The following is an 18,943-nucleotide window of genomic DNA, read 5'->3' as shown; positions in this document are numbered from 1 at the left end:
AACACTTCCAAGTCATTCTCTTCAGGTCTGTTCTTAATCCTCTTGTCACCCAGCCTGTGTTCATGCTTGGAATTGCCCTGACCCATGGGCAGGACCTTACACTTGACCTTGTTGAACTTCTTGAGGTTTGCACAGGCCCACCTCTCAAGCCTGTCAAGGTCCATCTGGATGGCAACCCTTCCCTCCAGCATGTCAATGACACCACTCAGCTTGGTGTCATCCACAAACTTGCTAAGTTTACACCCTTATCCCACTGTCCATGTCACCAACAAAGATATTAAATGGGAAAGATCATTCCCTCAAAGGCATTGTTTAAAGCATAACACTTTGTGGGTTTGTTCTTAGCTTTATGCAATCCTGAGAATTGACCATACAATTCAGGTTCAATATGTATTAATACTTATAAACCCAAGCTTTTACCCAGAACTTTTTATCAAAATGTTTTTAAAGTACTTCAAAAGCAATTCCGGTTTGTTATCCCTGCAGCTAGAGGTGCAAGAAGATAGTATGTTGCTTGCTCCCCCAATAGCCAAGTGAAAAGCTAAGAAAACTCAGTATTTTGTAAGCCCAGTTACTTTCATATTTGTTTAGTTGAATTACCACCATAAGATACTGCTTATTGTATTTGGTGTACTATGGAAATTTTTTGACTTGCTATTTTTGGCCACTGTTTCAAGACAAGAAAAGTAACCCATGTTATAACTTACTGAGTTCCTTGAGAAACATTTCTTGCTGCAATCTGATATAGAGATTCAACTGTTCTAATCTCCCAGGAAAATTAAATGTCAACAGGTCCACTTTAGGATTGAACTCTGCAGAAAAAAAAGTATATACAGAGCTTTACTTTTGATTAAAATATATACTCTTTATTCTAGAGATTGAAGATAAGTTTCAGAACATGACATTGAAGAATATAGGTGAAACATATCACCCACCCAAAGAATAAAGGAGTACTGTGTTCTTTGCACTGGCTCTGTCAGGTCTTATAAGTATACCTATCTTTTGTACAGATGGAAAGGGGCTGTAGCCCCTGCACATGTATTTCACCAGACAGAGGGGGGGGTCTTGGAGACTTCCTGGCTGGCAAGTGGCCCCATGGTACCTCTGAGTGCCAGTTGCACAAAGCATCTTTTGCCAGCAGTGCAGGGCCTGACAGAGGAGAGGCCTTCCCAGTCCAAAGAACAGGTTGTTGTACCAAGTTTTCGGTTAGATTATCCACCATACCTCATGAAGTCTATCTTTCTGCATATAGTGTAGGAGGAGGGAGACAATCACTCCTTGTTTGCCAAATACATTGCCTAGATGATTTGTATCTGTTGAGCTTCACACCTTTTCTAATGTACTGAGGTTCCTTTCATCAGCTTTGCCTTTTTCTATTTTTTTCTGTATATTTTAATCAAACTGTATATTTTAATCAAAAGGAAAGCTTCAATTTACATCTAATTCCCTAATGAAGATAAAAGAATACCAATAGAATCTATTAATCAGTCGTTGCACTTTTATACGCTTCTCATGCACAGACATTGTGAAAGGAATAGAGACTATTAAAAAGGGCACCCAACATATGATTATTAAACAGAAAAAAAAATAAATCTGTATGTGAGTTTTTGTTGTTTTATTGCCTTTTGAATTTTAAATATTTTCAGCAATTATTTGTATTTTCAAGGAAGACTGTAAACGCAACAGGATTCATTTGCTGTTTTTTAAGTGTGCTTCAACATGGAGTTCCACTTGGATTTTAACATTAAAATGTATGTGTGCATAAGTGACTCCTATGCAGCTTCAATCTGTGTATTTTTTAAAGATATTTTTCAAATATGTTAACAGAATTATTCTTGGGCTTAGACACTCAGAAATAAGAATGACTGTTTTTTCATGAATTATTTTTATGCCTGGTATGTAGGTCTTTTGGTTAACTAATACTTTAAAAGAATGCTCATTTCAGAATTAAAAACTCTAGACAAAGTGTATCATAATTATATTAAATTAAAAGCAAACAAACAAACCAACAAACAGATAATCAAATTCATTGTTTATTTTAGTTTGTGAATTCATAATTATCTTTTGCTGCATCAAATGTTCTGAGAGTTCTGCAAAATGGGCTTATTGTGGCACTGACTTTTTCTAGCACCTGTTGTCTGAAATGGAATCACTGAAGCCAAAAGTTCATGCAGTACAAGTTTGTCAAAGTGCCTTGAGGATTCCTGAAGAGGTGGTCACCAGCCTGCCAATATGTCACAGTGCCCTTCGGCTCCAGGAGGAGGCCAGCCGCCTGCAGCACACTGCCATTCAGCAGTGCAACATCATGCAGGCAAGTGTAACTGTGTCTCATATATTACTCTGAGTAACTTGAGCACACAAATTGCAATGAAAACAATTTTATATTTCTATCCATTCTCCTTCACTTAGTCATACAATTATTATATTTCCCAGTATGTTTCAGTCCTTTCTGATCGCATGTTTTGGGGGGGGGTTAACATTTTTGATGATGTTATTGGTCAGTTTACTCATCAGACTTTTATGGTGGTTCTGTCCTCAATCTTGAAATGTTTTTTGTAATGCTGCTGGGATTAAATAAACAAATAGTTAATATACATTTGTATGCAGGGTAATGTTTTAACTAATATAATCCCTTAATGAAATTAATTTTAATATATCATCATAACATCAGCTGCTTAAAATAATAACATAACATTGAGCTAAATAGCTTTCTGAACTAAAAGTCATTATTTTTTAATTTAAGATTTCTACATATTTCCTTCCTGATTTTGAAGACATTCAATATGTACTAAATTCCTATTTTCAAGCTTTGCTAAATACAAGAAAATTAGTTTTTGTTCGATAGCTTGATTTCATAGCTAAATATATAAAAGGTATTTCCAAAGAACAGAATAAAACTTTTTTTCCTGCTAATTAGTGATAGAAAAATACATATCGAACTAAGGTACAGCTACAGAGATTCAAGTTAAATAACAGTAGAGGCTTCTAATTAAAGGTAGTTAAGTACAAAGAAGGACATAATGTCAGACTAAAGGTTTTGAAAACAGATCAGACCAATTTCTGATTTCTGAAAAAAAAAAAAAAAAAAAAAAAAGATACCTCACTGGTAGTATAATGGTCTAAATTAGTCTTCAGGATCTTCTCCCAGTTGTATTTTCTATGAATCTGTAAAATTTAAGTTTCTCATGTAGTTTTTCCATTTCATAGAAGGAGGCTTGAAGTGAATAAATAGATGAAAGTGCTTATATTAAAACTATCAAATTAGGCAATGCTGTCTTTTGGTGGGTGTGTTTGGGGCAGATGCTTATTGAAAGCTGAAGTTTTAGCCCCAATATTGAATATCTTAAAAAAACAAACAAATAAACAAACAAAACAACACAACGCTTTGGCTTGCCAAGGTGCAAGTGCCAGTTGGGTGTAAGTTTACTTCAGTGAAGAAAGGAAATTGGTCATACTTACAGTAAATAAATACTTATTTTCATGTAGACACTTGATTATTTTTTTTTCTTCTCTAGGAAGCTGTGGTTCAGTATGAGCAATATGAGCAAGAGATGAAACATTTACAGCAAATGATAGAGAGTGCCCATCGTGAAATTCAAGACAAGCCAGTACCAACCAGCAACATCCATGAACTCCAGGTCCAGATTTCTCGTCATGAGGTAGGAAAGACAGAACAACATAGGCTCACTGGCAGTTCATGGGCCTAAAATAATTTTCATAACCAAGTTTCATAAATTAGCTGAGTAGTTTTTTAGGCGTGCTTGAAGGCTATCTGAGCAGATAAACCAATACCCAATAGGAAACTCGTGCTATTAGTGCAATCTGGAGTATTCATTTGTTTATTCAGTTAAATATGTCCTAATCTCCAGGCAATATTATGCAAACTAAAACATTTTGTATTTAAGGGGCAGTTAACATAGCTACTTAACTGAGGAACATCACAGAAGCTAATGCAGAGCATTTAGTCACTTGATCACTGCCAACTCAGCAATTCTTAGGTATATCTTAAAGTCCTTACTTATTTCCATCCTATTAATGTAAGAAAATACCAGGGGACTTGAATTGCAGGAAAACTACAGTAAATTTGGAGGAAAAGTCTGCAAGAGTCACTCCAAAGGATTCTTGCCAATTCATTTTGGGGAAGAGTTCTGTCTTGTGAATTTACAGATTCTGCCCTCAAACTCAGTGATTGTAAGTACTCATATGAATCAGGACAGTCTCCATGGAGCCTTTTCTTCTGTGCTAGCATGGGAGCTCCTGATCCCCTTTTCTATCCCTCTATCTGCTATGTACAGATAAAAAATTGCATCATTGATACATGTGTATCAATTTTGACACCAGATGGCACCATTTCTTTAACTTTGAATTAAAAATCAACCTGGGATATTATGTAACCTAAAGTAGTGTTATATGTGTTGATCATTTCCTTTCTAGTTATCAAATAGTAACTCACTATAAATGCAGAGTGTTTTCTTTTATAAACAAAACAAAACAACAACAAAATAATACCTTCTGTATTTTTAGCAGGGAATTCAAAATGCTAGATTTTCTGTTCAAATGTTCTGGAACAACAAAAGCAGCAGGAGAGTCACTTTAGTGATACAGAGCAGTGCTGATGAGGAAAGGAATGAGGCTGCAGGGAGGAATTTAAAATGGGGCAGCTTGTAGTTTCATCTGCATTTCAACAAATTCAGTAGCTTCAGTTTAGACGATTCCTTTTAAACATCTGCAGGAAGATAGCAGCTTTACTGCATATTTTGGGAACAAGCAGGGAGTGTACAGGTTTCACACTCTCAAGATTCCACATTTAGAGACAAGGAGTTTTAAAAGACTAAGATACACATATTATTGGTTTGTATTTTGTCTGCTCAGTAGTTGTGGAAAAGCACACAGTTACGTAAGTGGACTCTATACTGTTATACAACTTTAAAAAGCAAGTCTGTCAAGATGCTTGTCCTGTGTTTTCTTAATTTAAGAAAACATTAGTTGCCAGATTGTCTGTTTAATCCTGCACGAACAGGAATTTAAATAAGCATTTTGGTACCTTTGTTTAGAATGAAAATAGGAGGATGGAAGTATAAGGAATGTACACTGTTTTCTAGAAAGCTTGTAGCACTGCATATGTATGCAGTTATACTCTGGAACTAAGTTTACTGAACCCTGTTTCTTTAGACTTTCGGATAAGAATATGGGCAAGTATCTCCATACTTGTGTATGATTTTAATGGATATACAGTACTTCACAGGAAATTACCTTTATAAGTTGTTTTATTTTCACAAACACATTTTTGCATCTTTTTTTATTTTCTTTGTATTCAGTTGAAGGAGGTATGTTAGATTCTCCATGCATTAATGATACAAAAGTTATTACTTTTCAGTAGTATTGATGGAGTAGTGTGTTTTGAATGATAATAGATTTCCCGCTTGTGTGTTGCTGAGATGTGCCATTCATCAAATATTAGTAAATGATTAGTACTTGCCAAACAGAGCAGATAACTCTATTCCAGACATTAAAGCTGTGGCTTCATTTGATCAGTTTTTCAATTGATCTCCTCAACTGTTTTATACTTGAGACTTTGTTTAGTCTCCCAGGTGAACCTTGGAGCTCCAAGAGAGGTTGTCTTGTTGCTGACATGACAAGCAGTGAGCAGGTACCATTGAGTCCCAGACTGAAAAAGTCACCATTGGTCTTTGTGATGTATCCACTTCTAATTCTGTATTTTCCATCATGACTGTTCTGCACTGTGACTTTGAGGAAAAGGTTTACTGAAAATGTTGTATAACCAAAATAACATTTTAATTTTACTTTCCTGAAGCAACAATTTTAGTTCCCTTTTTAAAGATATTGTAATCATTTATTATTATGCAATATTATATTTGTTATTATACTAGATCTTGCAAATTCTGTTGCTATTTTTCCCTGAAAACTTTCATTAGGTGAAAAAAATAAAGCAGGTATATAAATAATTTAGAAATACCCATTAGAATGAATAATCACTGAACTAACAGGCAAGCTTACACAAATGTTGTTTTAACTTTATAAATCAAAATTCTATCACATCACTGAGCCTCCAGAGAGGCAGGAACATTAGCTTTGGCAGAAATGTGAAAACCTCCCACCAGTTTTTATTTGAAAAATATGAACTGAATGCCTTAAAACCAGACACTGAACTAGGCAACAGTAAAGTATATGAGAGAATATTAATCAGTTTCTGTCTATTCTGTTCCATGTTTCTTCTCTGACTAGACTTATTGTGGTGATGTTTCACCATACAGATAGACCATTTCATAGCCATGATAAACAATATTTTAAAATATACCCAGCTTTAGGCCAGATTTACTAATGCTTATTAAAGAAGAGTTAGTACTGTGTGCAGTTGAGTTTTTAACTCTGAAAATTTACTCAAAACAGAAATAAGGTAAAATATATCCAAACGCTGACAAGTGATTCAGTCTGCATTTAATCTTATTATGTGAACTATTGTTCATATTACAATTGATCTTGTTAAACCCTGTGAGTTATTGTTTGAACTATTCATTCATTTTGGTGAGAGCTGAATGGTGCTTTTTTTTTTTTTACAGTTCTGCTTATTACATGACCTCATTTTCATGGCATGCAGTATGTGGTAAAGCTTCATCTTCCTTAGATAAATGCAAATAGGTCAGAAAGAACAAGTAGAAAAGAAAGGAGAGATGTTCCCCTTTTCTGTAAACTGAAGCATAAAGAATCTATGTCTAGTTCAGGCTGGATGCAAGTATGGGGTGTGCTTCACTTCTGCAATGATCACATAGAGGCTTTCACAGTACTTTTCCGGTTTCACTTCAAAGCTCTCTGCTTTGCGGTTTAGCTGTGCAGTGAGACGCAGCCTGACTTGTTCCCTCCACAATCAACATCCTGCTTTTCAGCTAGTGCTGCTGCTTATGCAGGGTTTCTGAGAGGCAGCACTATGATTTCATTGGCTGAGCTAGGAGGGGAGAGCTTGCCTTCTCTACGGAAGCTGGAATGCTGCTAGTCCTCTGGCCTTTATTGGCTGCCTCTGCATTAGAGAAAAAATATGTTTCCTCAGGAGCTGGCACAGAAGATCAAAGGATACCAGGAGCAAATTGCTTCTTTGAATTCAAAGTGCAAGATGCTAACAATGAAAGCAAAACATGCCACTATGCTGCTGACAGTGACAGAGGTGGAGGGGCTTTCAGAAGGAATGGAGGAGCTGGATTCAGACCTGCTCCCGGCACACCCTTCTCATCCCTCAGTGGTTATGGTAAGGAATGAATTGTTCTCAGTACCGTTTATCTGAGCTGATTGCTTTTGCATCATTGCAACACACCTCTGTAGCGAGTTGCCACAGCTCATATCTATATTTTGCTTTTGAAATGGCTGGAGTGTGGCAAACCAAACAAGCTACAGCTTCCCCTTACTGTATTTTGCTTTATATGGGTTATTAAGACTCATAGATATAGGATGAAGTTATTTAAAAAACAAACACCGGTGGCAGTTATCTGTAATAAGATGCAAATTTAGTGCTTTTTCTTAGCTGTCAGCATGTGTGAGCAAATGCCAAAAAACTACTGAATTGCAGGAATCAGGTGAAAACAGAAGAAATATTATTTCATAGAATGTTGCAGTGCATGTATTTTACAGAGCATATTTCTAAAGCTCTTTTATTAAAAAGTTGATGTGATACTTGACTGTATGCTACTATATTCTCAAATGAGTATGTGGGAATGAAAGCTGGCTAAGTATTGGCATAGACCTCATGTTTGAATTAAAATGCTTTTGTTTCTTGTTGGGTCTTATTATAAACATATTGTTAATGTCATTGCAATTTTTGCCTGAGTGCAGATTTCAAGATTTATCATAGCATAACAGAACTGAGGAAGCAAAAATTATAAGTTACTATGGGATTATATGTTTTTTATATCTTAAGTCTATTCCTTGTTGTTCTAACCAGGCCTGGATATGGATACCAATACTTTATTATTCTGTTATCTGTCCATAATATTTCCATATGCATCTCTGATTGCACAAGAAGACATTTAGGCAGACCCTGACATGTTATTATTCAGTTGCTGACTCTATACATTTCCTTTTAAATTCATTAGTTTACAAAAGAGAATGTTCATAATTAAAGTATGGCCAGTAAATATGACTATTAATTCACCAGATTTTTAACCTGGCAAACGTAAGGGCATGAAGGATGACTAAATGCTGTCATGTTCATTCCAGCTGAGTGTTTTGTTTTGTTTTTTCTCTTGTTTTGATCTCAGTCTAAGTAAACCTAAGCTGAGGTAACTGATTTTCTTCTTGTGCTCTGGGGTTTGCTTTTCCTGTGGCAGATGACTGCTGGTCGCTGTCACACGCTGCTCTCCCCTGTCACTGAGGAGTCTGGGGAGGAGGGAACCAACAGTGAGATCTCTTCTCCACCTGCCTGTCGCTCTCCCTCACCTGTGGCTAATACAGATGCTTCTGTTAACCAGGTACCTCCCTCTTGGCATTCATTCAGCTTTTATCTCAGAGACATGTATGGTTCCATTCCACAGGTGGTTTATTTAATCCTGTGATATTTGCCTATAGCTCCAAGAAAATTAGGCTGTACCTCTAACTTAATTGAACCTTCAGATTCTAGCTCAAAATATGTACAAATATTTACTAATGAGTTTAAAATGTGTAGTTTGGCATTATGGCTATTCACTATTTTTAAAATAAATTTTAAGTGACAGTTACAAAGCTCTTCCATGTCACTACTATTTTCTATTTATATGCTATTTTTGATTTTCACAGCAGTACACAATGGAATCTTGCATCCTGAGAAAAAATGCAATTTAAAATAATAAAACATTGTATGATATCCATATATATCTGTCTTACAATATCATTGTCATTGTAGCATTGAATTCACAGACTATCTTCTATTTAATACCATTTCAAGTATTAATTTTCATGTAACTTTATCACATTTTATTACATTTCATGTTATTTTAGTTCATTCCATACTTTCAGTGACCATCCATTTTAAGTGGTAATGAGAGAGATCAGTAAAATAAATTAAATTTTAAATTAAAACTGTGGACTCTGGCACTTCTACTAGGATCCAGTGTACATCAGCGTTCATTATAAAGTGAACAACGAACCAGCACACTGAGCATCATGTACATCAAGGCACATATATAATGCTAAGATTAAGTTTATAAATTAGCCTTAGGAGCAATCACCACCTCACTGAATTCATCATGTTTTGTGGTTGCTGTTTGTTTTTTGCATTTATTTTTATTCCCAAAATTGACCGCTGCAGAATTTGCAGGTAGAGTCGTGTTGTGTTGCATTGCTGAAAAGAATTAGAGAAGTTTGAGCAAGTTGCCCAATAATTCCTTCCACTAATTTTGAAGATGTATATGGTGCTTTAGAAGTTGCTAAATCTAAAGGATTCATTTTCATGAACTTATATAAGAAAGAACATTAGGGTAAGATAGTGATAGAGGTAGCATTCTTCAACAGAATAGTAACAATGTTATATAATGAGTCAGGAGGATTTTCACACACACAGAATCACACAGAATTTCTAGGTTGGAAGAGACCTCAAGATCATCGAGTACAACCTCTGTCCTAACACTAACAAGCACTCCACTAAACCATATCACTAAGCTCTACATCTAAATGTCTTTTAAAGACCTCCAGGGATGGTGACTCTACCACTTCCCTGGGCAGCCCATTCCAATGCCTAAGATTTTTTTGTTACTTCGGATAATAAGAAATGGTAATGTTTGCTTAATGGTAAAACAAAACAAAACAAAACAAAAAACAACAACAACAAAAATGTCAGTGTCAATCAGTGAAAGAGTTAAATGACCAAGAACGTCTTGTGTACTAATAATCAAATCCATCATTGGTTCATTACATTTCTCTAGGGGGTGGGAAATAAATAAATAAAAATCCAGTAACTCAAATAATAAGGAAAATCCAGTAAGAATACTGAATACAGTAAGAATACATAACCTGACATGGAACACACAAGTTTTAGAGCCTGTAATTTACTAGGGTAAAATTGAACAGAAATATGATGTCTTTCACTTAGCAGGAGATCTTTGAAAGAGATAAGATTGCTGGTGTTATAATAATGTAAAAAACTGACAGATCAAGGTTTCTTCAGTGTGGTTAATGTTGAAATGAACATCACTTACTAAATAATAAGGGGAAGAACATTCCAAAATGCAGTGGTTTACTTACAAAATACAACAACAATAACTCTAGAGAAGAAAGAGTTAGGAACTTAAATGTTAAAAATATTTCATATTCAGTATTCATATTTTTTCTTTTTAAGTAGCCAGTGCTAACAGAAATACTTTCTCACAGGAATATCACCTGCAACATACCAGAAAAATCAAAAAAGGAACTCTAGAAAAAAAAGAATTACACTAGTTTAGTTTTGGGAGAAAATAATTAGAGCACTTATAAAGGTTTGTTGTTGTTGTTGTTGTTTTATTTAATTGTTTTTTTCCCTCCTGGAGTAGGGGAGAAATGTGTTGTTAAAACTGTAGAGAGGGATTAGTGATTAAAAACAGTCTTCCATCAGAGTTTCATAAATATCTCCTAATGATCAAATGTAGGTATCCCTCATTGAGACATCTAAGTGCTATTTTTACAGTGCTAACAAGTTACAAAAATACAAAACAAGTGTCAGCTGCATATTAGTGTAAATACTGATCCTATGTATGGAAACAGTAAAACAAAAGCATGAATACAAGAAAGTGAAATATCTATCACTGTTGTATTGTTGTTGCACGGGGTCTTTGTTTTGTATTAACACTCCTCTAAAAAAGTCAGGGGAGTGTGGTGGAGAGGGACACAGCTAAAAAAATATTTTAAGAATCTGATCACAACTCCTAAAAGGGTGAATGATTCCATGGTGTATAATATTTCAGCAATTAGTAACAGTGCTTTCATGGAGTTTATTCTCATAAAAATCTGTGCTACAATAGTGAATGAGAATCCCTCGAAGCTAACATTTCTCACATTTACCCAAAAATATAGGTGATTAAAATTTAGCACATCTTTTAAAACCTGTTTTCTGGATATATAATGTACAGCAATTGAATTGAAAAAAGATGAAGTTGTTAGTGTAAAACCTTGGGGGCCACAGCTGATCCTGTGATTCAAGTCTTCATCACTGGGTCACTGTAAAATATCTTTTTCTCTCCTTGTACACAGACTACTTCATAATCATTCTTTCTCCTTCCATTATGAAAACTCATCTATGTTGCACCAGCCCTTCTTAAATACAAATCCTTGAAATTTAAACTCATCATTTGCTCCTACATCCTAACAGTGAAGCTTGAGTACTGTTCATTGACTAATTTTCCTAAAAGAGGGCATGATACATTGGGTCCTGAATAGGGGAAAGTAATCAGTAAGAACACCTGGATTCACATTGTCAACATAAAAACCCTTCTGAAAAGAAACTGTCATGTTCTATACTCCAAAAAGTAGTTGAAATGATGTGCAAAGAGGTTACTTTTCCCCCTCTGTAAGAACAAGCCATTTATTCTACAAACTCTGATAAAGAAGTCTCAGTAGCACAGGCTGTTTTTTTGTTTGTTTGTAGAGAAGACTAGCTGGGGACTGTGCAATAGCTGCAGACAAGACAAATTGAGAAGTTCCCTGCACTGCTGTCATTTTTCTCCATGACATGGAAAGATCACTTGTGGTCAGAGCCAAAAATTCAGAAATCAAAGTCCTGAATACTATGTTAAGCTGTTACACGTCCCCTGTTTACTCCCAGACACTGTAAATGTGTAAATGCCTTCATCTTGTAATTTCCCAAGACACTTATTAAGAAGTATCTCATTTAACAGATTTGGACAGTTTGAAATTCTGTCCATTCTTTGGTCTTCTGTTTCTATTGAGAGACTTTTTCAGGGATCCTCAGTAAAGATTCATGATCCATCTGTCTATAAAATATAGTAATGGCAGTTTCCTACCTTTAAAAATACTGGTAATGACCAGTGAACAGGCACCTTAATTGTTAAAATGTCCACCTAGGAACCAGATAACCTGAGCTCATCTCTTCATTTTCTTGAGAGAGTGAAAAAACATACCTATGCAGCTGCTGGGTGATGGGCTGTTTTCTGTGGCAGGTGGGCATTCTGTGCTTATTAGATTGAGTTAGAAAGAGAGCCCAAGAAAGTGACTGTACCTAGAGAGTGGCTTGATTTCTACACCATTCTTCCAGAGCTTTTTTTGTTTTTGTTCACATATGCTATTAAATAACATTGAAATAACGCTGGGAAATGAAGAGTCTGCTGCAAATTTGGATCCTTTTGCAGGTATTCTAAATTCCCACATGTGCAAGAGTGAGATAATATGGCACTTGCATCAGTACTTCATTATAAGAAAATTCATTTGTTTGAAATTAATTTTTGTTAATCCATAACATCCTTTGGTAACACTGGATTACTGTCTTCTTTGGATCTCACTAATTCCTTAGGCCCTTATTTATCAAGCCATACTTTTCTGTATACTTTTCTATGAATTTCATTTTTAAAAAATTCCCATTAACTAATAAAATGAAGATCAGTAAAGATTAGACAAGAAATATTATAATGGCCATGAATTCCCTAAAGGATGACACACTGAGCACATAACGTAGGCCTGTATTTTATTTAATTATTTTTAAGGCTTATCTTGAAAATACTACTTCTGAAAATGAGGTCACAAAAAGATCTGTAATGGTAGCATATGACGTCTTGGTCCCAGTGTCTTGTTGCAACAGTTGAAGAAATAGCCAAACACTAAATACACAAGTTCTGATGGGAAATATTTCTGCCTTGAATTTTTCAGTGGTAACTTGAACACTTGCCCATTTTCCTTAGTACTTCTGGTCCCTCTGCCCACTGTCTTTCATGAGTGAATCAACAGTACCTGTTTGTTTGAAGACCAATGCTTAATATTCTTTCTTACCTCATTGACTAGTCCTTTGGCATATTCATTTTCAGTTCTTCTGTTGTCTTCTCTATGATAGAGTTCATTAGAGTGATATTCTTTGTCACCCACAATACCCACAACACACTGGGTTGTGATGGGCTTTCCCCATTTATAGCTGTGTTGCTAGAATGTTGTTCCAAATTTGAGCACTTCCCTCACAGAATTTCCATGTCTCTCCACAGTTGCATCTTGAGCCTCCTTCCTAATATCCATCCAAACATATACTGTCGACATGGAAAAGAAAAAAAAAAAAAAAAAGATCCACAATTTTCATCATATTAAAGCTCCAAACCATACTCAGTGTATTACTTCTAAATATTTATTTACTTTGTTGTTCATGGATTGTTTGGTTCTTTTGGCTTTGTGACTTGGTGATGTTTTGTTTTGTTTTGTATGTTTTTAACAGACGTATGCAAGGGATCAGTATGTGGGGGGATATTCTTATACATAATCTTTTATTTTGAAAGTGCAATAATGTGTTTTGTGATTGTAGGACATTGCTTATTACCAAGCCTTATCTGCTGAACAGTTGCAAACAGAAGCTGCTAAAATTCAACCCAGCACTTCAGCCACCCAGGAGTTTTATGAACAAGGATTAGAATCAGCTGCTAGTGCCAAATTGGATGATTTGCAGCGTTCCTGGGAAACACTGAAGAATGTGGTATGTCTTGGATGTCTGGTATATCTGTAGGGTTTAAAACAATCAGCTAGCTTGTAAGGAATAAAATGCTTAGCTAGTATTCTAGCTAGTAACCTGCTTAGCTAGTATTCTTCTCTGAAGTTCTTGGCTCTCTGGGGGCAACAAAAATTGTCTGTTGCAGTATTATATTACATTATATTTGTTTGTTTGTTGAAAGCCCGTGCAGGATGGACCTCTATTAAGAAAAAAAATAAGTCATTTGTGCTGATAGTTGCCTTCAGAAATATTAGCTGTTGTCAGACGATATTCCATAACCTTACATGGAATTCAGTTCATACCAGAAATGTTGGTAAAAAAGGCCTAAGCATCCAGTTCCTCCAAATACTGAGTCAGCTTAACACACTTCTGCATAGTAGTGTAGCATAGTCATTCAGTGATGTATCAAAATGGCTACAGATTTTATTATATACAATATATTTTTAATTCTTTTGAAAAGGCACAGCAGCTATTATGGGGTATGCCTCTATCAAACTGTACATGATTGAGTGCATAAAATCTGTAATAATTCACAAGAATGTCCATAGTTTATCCCTGCATAGTAAAGTGTTTTGTTTTTTTTCCAGTCACAGAACACAGAATTTGATTGATGATGTTTAAACATATAAGTAATTTTAATATGGCTGTTTTGATTTCTAATTTCTGTTTTTGAAAAACTATATTGCAAGTTTTTGGGTTTAGTCATTTAAGCCTTGGGATGTATGAAGCAAAAAACCATTCAAATCCTGTATCAGAGGTTAGAACTTAGATCTCCTATTCCTCATCAGATAAGTGAAAAACAGCGCACCCTTTATGAAGCTCTTGAACGTCAACAGAAGTATCAGGACACACTCCAGTCTATATCCAGTAAAATGGAGACCACTGAGTTCAAACTGAATGAGAGTCTGGAACCATCCAAGAGTCCAGAGAGCCAGATGGCAGAACATCAGGTAAAAACTTTTTACATAAGAAATAAAGGGAGGCCATGCATTACCTCTGTATCTTTAGTTCCCTTTGTTGTTAGATAGCAGCGTTCTTTTTGGTTGGATGACTCAACAATATGCAGTAGCTGTATTATCTATGCTAACTGTATGTATTGCCTTTCTGGACTTCCCACCATTCTAAAGATGATGTAACAGGGATTCTTTAAAGGAAAAAAAAAAAAAATATATATATATATATATGTATGTATGTATAATGCTTTCCAACCAAAATTTTCTGTAAAATCTTTTGTCAAAGATTGTGTTCAATGACACCTACATATACTGGTTTTCAACATTAGTGCTATTAGCTATTTATGCTAGTACATTCATAGAGAGAGACTATATATAATATTCCCAATTTACTAAGATCATCACTAATACTGATGCATTGTAAATTGATCCAAATACACTTTTTGCCTTGTTAAACAAAACAAGCAAACAAAAGCACACAAAAAAATCCCTTCCAAGGGAAGTCAAGAGAATATGGTAACTCTTTGAGGTAAAATGCTGCAATTATATTCACCAGGAAGCTTCTCCTTTTCAGGTTATTAATGTCAGTATTACCGACAAAGAATTAAAATAGAATATTATTTTGAACTTTACTATATCAACCCTGATGCTAGAGGAAAAGGTTATCTATTTCTAACTGATTTTGACACTGGATACTCAGTGTCAAGCAAATAAAATGTCTGCATCAAATGTCTGAACAAAAATACAAATGGGTTATTTCCCTGGCAGATCTTCAGAATGTAAAGAACCCAGAAGAAGGCTTTCAGAGAGATAACACTACCTTTCTTTCATCCATGTAGGCTGGAGGAAGATGCAACCAATACAGGTCTCAAACATTGTTACATGTATAATGGCAACACTGAGCCATTTCAAAATTGGTTTGAACTCATTCATTACCAAAAAAAAGTGTGGATTAGGCTTCTCAACTTGATTTTATTTTCTTTTTCATTATGCTTGCAATGAAAATATAAGCTCAGATGTTTGGTTTGGTATGTTTTGCAGTTTTTACCTTCAAATAATTACGGACACAGAATTTCACCAATACATACTAAGGAAAATCATGATGTAAAATATCTGATGTTACATGCAGGTTTTGCTTGCAAATTTGTTTATTGGAGAACACATTAATGTGACAAAGAGCCAACGTGTTACAAAAGACTTACCAAAATAGTACATTCAGAGAAACAATGACAGGGAAACACTTCTGTCATTATCAGTCAATGGACACTTGTCTAAATTGCACTCTGGCCATTCCCTTGCTCCAGATGCTGAAAACTTGAGTCAGTACAATACTCAAATGCAGAATACAGCTGCAGGTTTGTCTAAATAGCTCTTTATCAAGAAACCAATCAGACATAACCAAGTTGTAATCACAGTTGTAAGTACTCTAACTGATAACTTGAAACAGTTCGGTATCTCACTTCAGTATGAACTCTGACTTGCAAAGGATAACGTCTGGCTTTTGCAGCAACGTGTTGTCTTGTGTATCCAATGTCTATGTACTCTTAGATATGAAAATAAAGTGCTTGCTCTAAGAGATTGATAATGCAACATCTTAGGTATCTGTCTTGAAACTCAAGATGAGGAATGAAATCCAGCAGTGATACATTACATTGTTGTATTCCTCATGCTTCTTTGGAACAGTCACCTTGACTTTTATATTAAGGATACTTTATATACTTAGTACCCTTAGATACTTTCTTCTCTCTGATAGATGAACTAGTTTCTCTGCTCTCATTTCTAAATAGGCTTTGATGGATGAGATTCTAATGTTACAAGAAGAAATCACTGAGCTTCAGACATCATTAGCACAGGAGCTGGTTTCAGAATCACGGGATGCAGAAGCTGCTGATCAGCTGGCATTGCAGTCCACTCTCACAGTCTTGGCAGAGCGAATGGCCACAATTCGAATGAAGGCATCAGGAAAACGACAGCTATTAGAGGTACCAAAAAAAAAAAAATAAAAATTAGTCTTTTGGATTGCATTCCAGATTTTGAGAGACATTTTTGGCAGAGCTGTACTTTGACCAAAGTTCTTAATCACTAGTGAATACTTCTAATTGAAATAAGTCATTTTAATTTCTGCTCATTTCTCACAATTCCTTTCCCTAAAATATTATTGTTCTTCCCTAGCCAGCCCCTCCTCTTAAAGAAACTAGACAGAATCTGGAAACACATAGTGCATATATTTATTTTTTATTTAATATCCTTGTTGACATTTTCTCAATAGGTACCTTATTTTCTTGGTATTCCTTGTCCTCCACAGAAGAAGTTATGGAGTGCATTTATTTATAGCAGTTTGCAAGTATTAAAAGCAGTTACCTACAGTAAAACTGAAACTTTTGAGGAGTCATCTGTCCAAACTGGGAAACAAGAGAAGAGGGAAAGTTCAAACCAAGAAATAAGTCCTCTTCCAAACTGTTGCCTTGTTGCCTCTGGTCATCTTCCAAGTGATTTGCATGCACACCTTTATAATGGAAGATGGACTCTTTTATTTCTTTGTCTACCAACTTTACCAAAAATCCTTTAACATGAAGGTGATTAAAAAAAAATAAATAAATCAATTACATATAGGAATATTTACATGTATAATGCAGCAGGTATGTATGAGAAAATGCATTCATGCTAAAGCTAGCTACAATCAATCTACTTTGAATGCTGCAGGGCTGATTTACTGCTGTAATTTTGAGAATTCCAACAGTGAACTCATAAACACATCAACTGCTGCTTTTATAATTTCAAACATAAATTGGTTCTAGTAGACTGTGTGAGGATTTGCTCTGTGGGTTTACCTGGGCTACAGAGGAGTCCCAGGGTGTATCACCTCCTGTGCAGTCACCTGAGGCAGTGAATACATCCTTAGAAAATAGAAGTTATACTAAAACAAACAAACAAACAAACAAACAAATAAAAAAAGCACTAAATTTTTCCCTCTCAGAAGAAAAATGGCCTTTACCTAACATTATGGAGCTCAAAACAGAATAAGGATCTTGTGGTTTGTAGTTTGAGCTCCCTACTGGATCTTCTTGATGGCACTTAGAAGAAGATGCTAACTAGAAGATGCTCTCTACCCACCAGGGGCCCATCAGTACCTTGCTGGGACCTTGAAGTACACTCTCATGTCTTTCATGAGAGATGCTAAGACTATCTAACAGCCTGCTGCTGCCACCAAAGAAGGCAAGGCTGCTCTCCTTTCCCTGCGGTCCACTCCCACCTTTGTGTTACCCATACATGTTTCTCCCTAAGTAAACAGTTTTGTGATAGTTAAGCAAACTGAATCAGGGTGTGGGGGGGTGATGGTGGAACCCAAAGGAGAGCAGCAAAAGGAGGCAGAAAAGTCCTCACCTTTAGGAAGTTCTAATAGTGGACATCTACTTGTAAAATCTAAGTAAAAATAGTAACTTAACTGAAACAGAATTCAGTCACCAGGAAAAAATGTTCATTGATTGAAACTAATTGAAATTAATTTTATTAATTATTAATTAATTATTTATTAAAGTTTTCAAACATATGAAAGAAAATGCTTATCATGGTTTAAAGAATACAAGCAGTATTCTTGTATAGAAGCAGTGAGAAAAAGAGAGGAAGGACAAAAAAAATAAGTAACTACTATGGTGTATGGCTTTTAAAAAGTAAAATATTGTAATTTATACCTCTAGGAAAAATTGAGTGAGCAGCTGGAAGAACAGCGGCAAGAGCAAGCTCTTCAAAGGTACCGCTGTGAAGCTGATGAGCTTGACCACTGGCTACTCAATACCCGTGCTACGCTGGACACTGCTCTGGTTACTGCTGAGGAACCTATGGATATGGAAGCTCAGCTGGTGGACTGCCAGGTAAAATTATCAGTCTCAGTTTTTTCATAGATTCATCTTTGACAGCCATATTGTTGTATATAATATAGTTCACCCTGTGAACTTGAACAAAGCAATATTTTTAAAAAATATAATGTCCAGGAAACTCAAAACTAAAAAGAACAGTTAACTCTGTGGATGCGTTAATACTGCTGTTCTTTAGCTAGTTCTTAAAAACTTAATGCAGTAAGTTTTTTTAAAAGTCCTGTATTTTTTCCATATTTTCGAGACTGCCCATCTCATCCTGTACACATTCCTTCAACGGGCAATATTTGTGGGCTTGTACTTGACGGTGGCTATGGAAATAAAAACTGATATTACGCTAGGATTTTCAGCAAGAATACTATGAGCTTTAAATTTGGAAGATCAAAATATTTACCATGTTAATGGAACGTCAGGAAAATAGCTCTTGAGAATAAACATGCCAGAGATTTGTCACTTTAAGT

At 35.4% G+C, this 18,943-nt stretch overlaps 1 protein-coding gene across 1 annotated transcript in view; it reads left to right on the top strand.

Moving 5' to 3' along the window:
• SYNE1 (spectrin repeat containing nuclear envelope protein 1) overlaps nt 1-18,943 on the top strand; it is a 257,346-nt gene that overhangs the window by 147,172 nt on the left and 91,231 nt on the right. The window contains 8 exon segments of the mRNA XM_032185747.1: nt 2,129-2,311; nt 3,516-3,659; nt 7,067-7,261; nt 8,337-8,477; nt 13,472-13,639; nt 14,443-14,604; nt 16,395-16,589; nt 18,306-18,479. Of these exon segments, the coding sequence (XP_032041638.1) occupies nt 2,129-2,311; nt 3,516-3,659; nt 7,067-7,261; nt 8,337-8,477; nt 13,472-13,639; nt 14,443-14,604; nt 16,395-16,589; nt 18,306-18,479 (1,362 nt within the window).

This window comes from Aythya fuligula, chromosome 3, assembly GCF_009819795.1.
Source record: "Aythya fuligula isolate bAytFul2 chromosome 3, bAytFul2.pri, whole genome shotgun sequence".
Taxonomy (NCBI): domain Eukaryota; kingdom Metazoa; phylum Chordata; class Aves; order Anseriformes; family Anatidae; genus Aythya; species Aythya fuligula.
This window is presented reverse-complemented; position numbering and strand designations above follow the sequence as displayed.